Source organism: Catharus ustulatus (assembly GCF_009819885.2).
Source record: "Catharus ustulatus isolate bCatUst1 chromosome Z unlocalized genomic scaffold, bCatUst1.pri.v2 scaffold_26_arrow_ctg1, whole genome shotgun sequence".
NCBI lineage: Eukaryota > Metazoa > Chordata > Aves > Passeriformes > Turdidae > Catharus > Catharus ustulatus.
In genome coordinates, this window is record NW_024879445.1 from 1011780 (window position 1) to 1019743 (window position 7964).

Below are 7964 nucleotides of genomic sequence, written 5' to 3' on the forward strand. Positions count from 1 at the left end.
TGCAGCTGGGGCTGGGAAGAGCCAAAGGTTTCCCCATGAGAGGCTCAGGTCAGTCTGGGCACAGGGAATGGAGGGGCAAAGGGAGAGGAAAGGAAAAGGCAAGAGGCCAACATTATCTGTCAAGGAACAAGTGATGTCAGCTCAGTTTGGCTCACCTGGGAGAGCGGGAAGTGGGCAAGGAGGAACAGGTGGAAAAGTCAGAATATTGACTTTCGACTCTTAGCTTATCACATTATGTCTGCATCAGCAAACATCCTCATGAAGTGAAAAATCAGGGTACAGTCACATAAAATGAATGATGGAAGAGTCACTAACAGCATGTTTCTAGAGAAGAGAGAATGTTTCAGCACAGCTCTTCCTACCCTAAGCCAACTCCACTAAAAGACTTTCATTAATGAGTGGTATGTAGAAATACAAAAGTGTACACGACAAATCAGGAGAGATTACAAGCCCTTCTGGGGACAGGAAAAGAATGAGGAAAGTTAATAACAGAAAATTCAATACAGGCAAATGTGGAGTACCACGCTCAGGACTAAGAAATCAAACACACAAATATGAAATGGGGAATAATTGGCAAGGCAGCTGTGTTACAAAAAGAACCTGGAGGGCGTGTGACTGCAAAAACGGATTATTTAAAAACAAAATAAAACAAAACCCCCCAAACAAACAAACAACTCCCCCAACAATAACAAGAGTAAACATGCAAGTGTTCCAGGGAGTATTAACAACATTGTTTTATCTATATTATGTCAAATGAAAGGTAATTATTTCATTCTGCTCTGGGTACATTACTAACAATACGGAGAAACAAAACAAACAGTCCAGAGGCAAGAACAACAGAAGGTGTGAAAGGGAAAAAAGAAATGTCCCACCACAAAAATGTGCAGTTTATTTTTATATGTGATGGAAAGTGAAAAGCTAGCACTCTATGGTCTTGGTGACTGCCATACTTCAGTTTCTTAGAAAGGGACATTTTATGTTCCCACCTGTTCCTTTCCTGGAACTGGAAGTGAGAAATACCTCAAAGACCAGAGCAGCATGGACAGAGGTCATCAAGACTTCTGGATGACCAGAAGGATGAGGATGATTTTCCCTCAGGAGCTGAAACAACACCTGCCCACTGCCTGAACAACCTGGTGTTAGGGGCCAGTGGCTCAACTGAGCAGAAAAAACCCCTCAGCTGTGACTCAGCCTGGACCAGCACTCCTTCCTGGAATGTTTGTGCACCAAAAAAAGCAGGAAACAAGTGGTCCTAACCCAAATCAACATCACTGGAAGGCTCTGTAGACGCAGCTCCTGAGCACTGATGGAGAAAACATGTCACGTGGTTTTGCCCAAAGGAGCCTTAGCAGAGAATTCTCTAAAATAAGGTGTGTTGAGCCATTGCTCATGACGTGCAGAGCACCACAGGAGGCTGTGCAGGGCAGTGACCCTCCCGTGAAGTGGCTCTGCTCAGTCACAGAACCAAACCACAAAACCACGAATTTGTGAGCCTCCCTCCCTAAGCACAGCAGCCTGGAGAGGCCCTGCTGCAGGTGAGTGTGCAGCTCTCCACCCTGGGTAATTTCAAGTGCATTTTCTCCAGTTTGAAGTGTATCCACAAGAGAGACAGCACTTTCACAAAAATACTACAAGTTCCTTTGGCATTTCATCCTGTGGAAAGAGAGACAGTGGAAGCTCTCTATATGCATTTCTGCTCTATGTGATACTCCAAAACAGAAAAAGAAGAAAAAAAAAAAAATTCAGGGCTATGTAGCTCAAACTGGGCACCCAATAACCAATAAACATTTTTGTCTTTTGCTTTTCTGCATCTTAGTGCCACTTCCAAACTGGCTGTCGGTCAGGAGTGGCTTGATGCCTATTTTTAGAGGTGAAGCTCAGACACTGTGGAGCTGGGCACCAAAGAAACAACACAATCTTCCTGTAGGAACAGCAGTATTATGAAACACCAAGGCAGCCATAAGGCACAAACCGCAAGACAGCAAAATAGCAAATTATCAAATAGCTGCTCATTACCAAAACAATGCTCTTCCCTGCACAATAAAAACCCCAGAGCTTTTTTGCTTTTTTTTCCAGAGGGAAAAAAAAAAAAAAATCAGTGAACATGCAAATGAGGGCAAAGTGAGAAATACTCTCAGTGTATAGCTGCATTTTCCAAGTTAAGAGAACATTTTTGGGAATGCAAGTACAGCACCCAGACACTGCAGAGACACACTGTTCCAGCTGCTTCTGAATGGCAAACGCTCCCCTTCCCTCCCGGGGCTCTGACATCCCTGAGACACAGCTCCAGGACTGTCACACACCCCTGGGCCAGCTGCCATCTCCTAGGTGTGGGTCGGTTTTACCTTGGAGACAGCAAATTTCACGCCCATGCTCTCTCAAGTCCTTCCTGGCAGCAAAGGAATGGTCATTTCCCAGCACCTGGAGGGACAGAATGTTCCTCCTAACTCAACAAAAGCCTCCCACTTCCTGACCTGCCTCCTGGCTGTGCTGGCTCAGGTCTGTGTCCCTGCTCCAGATGCTGCAGCCTCCCCCCAGATCCCTGATCCCGGTGCCAGGGATCCCAGCTCTCTTAGGGAGCTGTCTCCCCTCTCCAGACCGGACATTTCCATCCCTGTGTCCTGGCACCTCACAGCTGCAGGCTCCAGCTGCTCACATCTCCACTTCCCTTCCCACCCAGCCCCAATTTTCCTCCCCTCTGATCCCAGGATCTGCTGCCTCCCAGCGAAGATGAAATATTCAGCGATTACAGTCACTAAACCCTAAGCATATGCAAATGCATCTTTTTGAAATGGCTTGTATCCTGGCTAAATTCAGATGCTTTGTCATGCAAATGGAGAAAGACACATCTCTGGAATCAAATCCCCCATCCTTTTCTTTTTCAAGCACATTTCAAGTGTTGCAAAGGAGAGGGGGATATCCTTGGTCTTCCATGGTAAAAGTTGAGAAAACTTTTAAAACACTGGAAAACACATATTGTCTTTGCCCAATTTTCAAAACGGGCCACATTTCAACCGAGGTTTTACACACCAAAAAAAGTTAAATAAATCAGCACAAGGCTTAAATATTGCATTGTAACTTTTGCACCCAAACAGTGGAAGCTTGGCAAAGTTGCTAAAACCTTGGCTGCTTTAATAGTTCTGACAATATCATGTGCCTGGAATCTAAGCAGAATTAATTTCTTCTGTTTAACCTGAACAGCAGCACATACATTACCTGGAACATTTTCCTGTGCTCCCAAGACACCTGTGCAGGGTGAGGGAGCCCCTGAAGCACACGGCCAATAACAAACATTGAGAAATATCTACTATTTCCAGAGCCCTCCCTTCTGCAGTTTATTAAATGCCTGATGTTCACAGCCTTGCTGAGCAACACAGCTGTGACTTTTACAAGTCAGACCTGATGGGTAAATGTCAAACCCAAACTTTCTTAAACTAAGAGATTTATCTTCAGAAGGAGGGGGTGGAGGGAAATTGATGTATTTTCTACCACCAGGAACTTAAGGAACTAGCTGGCCATTTCCCAGGGATGAGTAGCAAATTCATCACTGAAGCCAGTTAATTTTTATCTGCATTTTATTGTTATGTAGCTGATAAACATTGCAGCGGAAAAAGGTGACTAAACTATGTAAACTCATGCAATGCAATTTTTTCAAATCTGAGGGAAAAAAAAAAAAAAACCATGAAGAAAGAAACCCAAAGAACTCCACTCTTACAATGAAACTGTGCATACCAACAGCCAACCTCTCAAAACAGACACGAAGAGAAACAATATTTTGATAAGGCATCCTTTTATAACAAATTAAGGTGCAGTCTCTAGCTATCCAGTTAGTTTTTAACCAAAGTCTGGGTCTCTGCCAAGCCCCAAGAATGCTAAGGGCTTCTTGGGAACAGGACTGCTTTGGAAGACCACTAGAATATGAAGAAAACTGAACTCAAAACAAACATTCCCACCAGAGTTTAGTTTTTTGTTTTGTTTTTTCACTTTTTTCCTTTTATATGTTGTTTAGAACTGCTTTTCTACATTTATATTTTCAACACCAAGTATTATTTATATATATAGAAGTTGTTTTTGCAAATGGGATTTGTGTGGTCTAGTCCTTTTTTACTCTCAAGATTAAAAGTTTGCAGTTTCACCATTTGGTGAAGGGCTGGCAGGTCCAAGCTCCCAATCTCAAATAGTCCTATTTTAAGGGGAAAAAAAAAATTTGTTCACAGTTGCTGTGAAGCGATAACAATAGAGGATGTGAGGATACTTTTTATTCCTTTTTCCTTTGACAATGTAGTCGGGTCTGAAGGCACAGCACCAGTGCGGAGCTACTGTTTAACACAACTTTTCCATACCTGAGCAACTGGACGGACGCAGCCCAAAATTAAAGCACAGCTGTTCCACAGACAGAGGAAGGGGCACAAAGATTTTTGTCCTTCACCTTCCTCACGCCCCACAGGCATGGCACCTCCAGGGTTTTACTCAGCTGTGCTGCACCTCTCTGGCACAAAACTCGGTGTTGTTGCCCCCAAACTCACCTAGCCACACTTCACCCGTGCTGTGAAGGCGATTTACCCCAGAGGTCAAGCAGAAGGGACAAAGAGAGGGGCCATAAAACAAATGCCATCTTGGAACTGAGAATTTGCCAAGGGCTATTACAAATGGCTGGCCAAAACTTGTCCGTTTTTATAGTAATTACATAACCTCAAAGGACACAAATGCTGAATGCAGCACGCAGCGAGACACCGTGCTGGGAGGCACACTTGGCACTGGGCTGCTCTGTAAAATGTATCACAACAAATATCACCAGCAGCAGCTGAACAACACACATCTTTTCCACACTTGGTAAATAAGCTTTTCACACCCTGCTCCTCTCACTGGCACACATCCTCACGGGGAGCAGGTCCACGTAATCAGGACATTAAAAACTGAGGGAGTGCAATTTAAATAAAAAAAATTAAAAATTTGCTCAATTACAACAAGTGTGTTTTGGAGACTGGCTACATATTTTAGGCACTTAAAATCTTGAGGAGAAACGCCAGTGTTCAGTTGAATATTCTGTTCTAAAAACTTTGATGTTAAACATAATTATAATCCCACTCTTCTTGATTAAGTAAGTACTCATTGTATCAGTCAAACATATGTATTTTTCCCTGTGGTTCCCAAATTAACACAGTCTCATGCAGAAGTCAGAGCTGTGTTTTTGCAGAGATATTTAATTCGACAGCCACTTCTTTTTGAGAGGAGCAAAAACTCATGGGTTACACCTTGGGACAAGCATTGCATGGCTGTAAAGCAATGTCCTAAGAGGAAAAAAAATGCAATCACAGTTTTTTGGAAGTCAGAAAGAAAGCATAATAAAATGGCAAGGACGTGATCTGATAAGAAAGAAGAAATTTTAGCAGATGGAATTCCAAAAAATCTGCAATGTGGACTATAAATAATGGTATTTCACATCATGGAGCGAGACTTAAAGTTTCTTTTAATTTTTTTTTCCCCTTCACTGAGAGAAGGAGAAGGGTGTTTCCAACCCCCAGCTGAGCTCACTTTTAACTAGATGCGACAGAGAACTTTCTGACCTGTCAGGTCCACGATCTAAAAACAAACCGCTCCGGTGTTTTGCATAAAACAATCCACACGTGGGGAGCCCGCATTTCCAGCTGTTAGCTGTGTATTTAAATCGAACAGCACCATCTAGCAGGTCCTCACAACTTTACTTAGGAGGGCAGTTGCTGCCTGGCAATAAGTCAGTTTGGCAGGCTCGCCCTCAAAATTATTAAGCGTTTTCAGACCAAACGAGATATTATGTGCTTTACAGCACAGAGAGGAAAAATCGCAATGAAAGAACACGACTGAAAAATGTTTAAAGTCTCAGCCCCACGACCAGAGAGTTGTGTGAGTGGCTTGCACTGGGTAGCTTTTGCAAAGCAGAATTAAAACGACACGATCCTCATCTGATCCGAGGCACAGCAGCCCCTATGGATTTGTTTTCAGTCCCACTGTGAGATCCCACTGTGCCCTTCAGCGATTTACCGAGGCTATTGACAAACACCAGCAACCGCGTAGCACGAGGAAATGCTTTAATTCCCTAATTTTTTTTTTTTTTTGCTAAGAGAAATAAACAGCGCTTCCACTAGCCGGTTAGGCAATTATTGTTTGAAATTACCCCTCCGCTGGAACTAAGGAGCGCCACTAGTTGATCAGATTTCAGAGCCCAAGTTGTGTCTCCCGCTCCATCTCAGCAATTAGCGCTTCCCGGCAGGGCTGCCTCCGTCTCCCTCCACTTCCCCGTGGCAAAGTTAGGTGTGAAATTGTCAAACGCCTCAAATTCCCCCTCTCCTGTAGAAACAGAGATGCCTGGCCTGCTGCTGTAGCAGGAAGCGTGCATGCCAGCCTCTGGAATTAGGAAGTCTTTAAAAAAAAAAAAAAAAAACGAAAAACCCAAACAAAACCAAAAATGAAGAGAACATTTAAAAAAAAAAAGCACAAACCCAAATAACGCCATCAAACCCAAAATTCCTAAACTCACACACGCACAAAAAAAAAAAAAAAAAAAAAAAAAGAGAAACATTCAGCAAACAAACAAAAAAAAAAAACTTTTAGGTGAAGGTTCAAGACAAGCTGCCTGAAGGGAAACTCCTCGGCCGTGCCCGGAGCGCAGATCGGTGCTGAACCCGCTCTGGAGCGATGCGATTTTTGGGACATAGAGGTGCGAACCTGCTCCCTGCACGGAGCTCTGACCCCCTCAGCAGCTTCACCCCGGCATTCCCACCTCCCTTACACTTCGTCCTCCTCCTCCTCTCCTTCCTCCTCCTCCTCCTCCTCGCACGGGCTTTTCCTCCCCTCCGCCCCCGCCGTGCCAAACCCCGCAGCCGCTACAGGACAACTTGAGGAGAACGCCGTCCATTCCCCAAAAAAAACTGCGCTTTTTCCCCTCAGCGTGCGGACACCCCCAGCCCTCCCCGTCGCTCGCGCAATTAGAAATAATGATAATTTAAAAAAAAAAAAAAATCGTAAGGAGCAGCACGAGTTCGGGCAGGCAGCGGCTCCCCTTTGTGCGGCGGGAGCCCCCCGAGAGCAAACAATGGGGGGCCGCGGCAGTAAAAAAAAAAATAAAAGTTGCGAGGACGCGGCCCCGGCGCCCCTTGGCCCGGGCTCTTTGTTAGCGGAGGGGTCCCGGCACCTTGCGGGGACAGCGTCCCGAGCGGACACACACACCGCCTTGGCACCCCTCATCCCGGCTCGGGGAGAGCCCCCGCCGCAAAGTTTGTGAGGGGGGCCGTGAGGGGAGCGAGGGCGGTGGGGGGGGGGGGGGGGGCGGCCGTGAGGGAAGGGGAGTGGGGGGGGGGGGGGGGGTGCGGTGAGGCGGCCACTCACTTCTCGCGGGCCTGGCTGTCGGACGGGACGCTGCTGTTGCTCTTGCCTTTGCCGTACATGCCTGCGGAGAAGCTCCCGACTGTCACGCACCTGTCAACCCATCACCGCCTCCCCGGGACCGGCCCCGTCGCCAGGGTGACGGGCGCCACACGCGCCCGCCATTGGCCGGGCCCTCCCCTCAGCGCCGTGATGGACGGGGCGCGCATCCGGCCGCGCGCGGCCCCGCCCCCCCACCCCCCTCCGCCGCCCGCGCGCCCTCCCCCCCCCCCCCCGCGCGCGCCGCTCCCGCCCTGCCCGCCCTCCCCGCGCGAGGGGGAATTAGAAACGGTTCGAGAAGGATTTTAAACAACCGGCTGTTCCCGGCGCCCGCCGCGCCCCCCGCCGCCGCGCCGCCGAGCGGGGAGCGCGCCGGAGAGACGCAAACTGCGGACCGGACTGCGCGCCCGGCATGGCCCGGATCGGCCCGAGCGCGGCCGGGGGTGGGCGCTCTGTGTGTGTGGCCCCCCCATCCCGCATTCCCAAAATGAACCAAAAAGGGTCTGGGCATATCGCCTCTAGGGGAAGGGAGTCCCTAGAGACCGTGGAGAGTGAGAGCTGCA

At 47.5% G+C, this 7964-nt stretch overlaps 1 protein-coding gene across 4 annotated transcripts in view; it reads right to left on the reverse strand.

Moving 5' to 3' along the window:
- Positions 1-7527, reverse strand: part of SSBP2 (single stranded DNA binding protein 2) — a 122989-nt gene extending 115462 nt beyond the window's left edge. For 2 of the 4 annotated variants that reach the window (XM_033086413.2, XM_033086411.2), the window contains exon 1: positions 7366-7527. In XM_033086413.2, the coding sequence (XP_032942304.1) occupies positions 7366-7424 (59 nt within the window). In that variant the 5' untranslated portion in view covers positions 7425-7527. The remainder of the gene's footprint in view (positions 1-7365) is intronic. The other 2 variants (XM_033086414.2, XM_033086412.2) reach the window with 1 other exon arrangement.
- Positions 7528-7964: the final 437 nt, after the last annotated feature.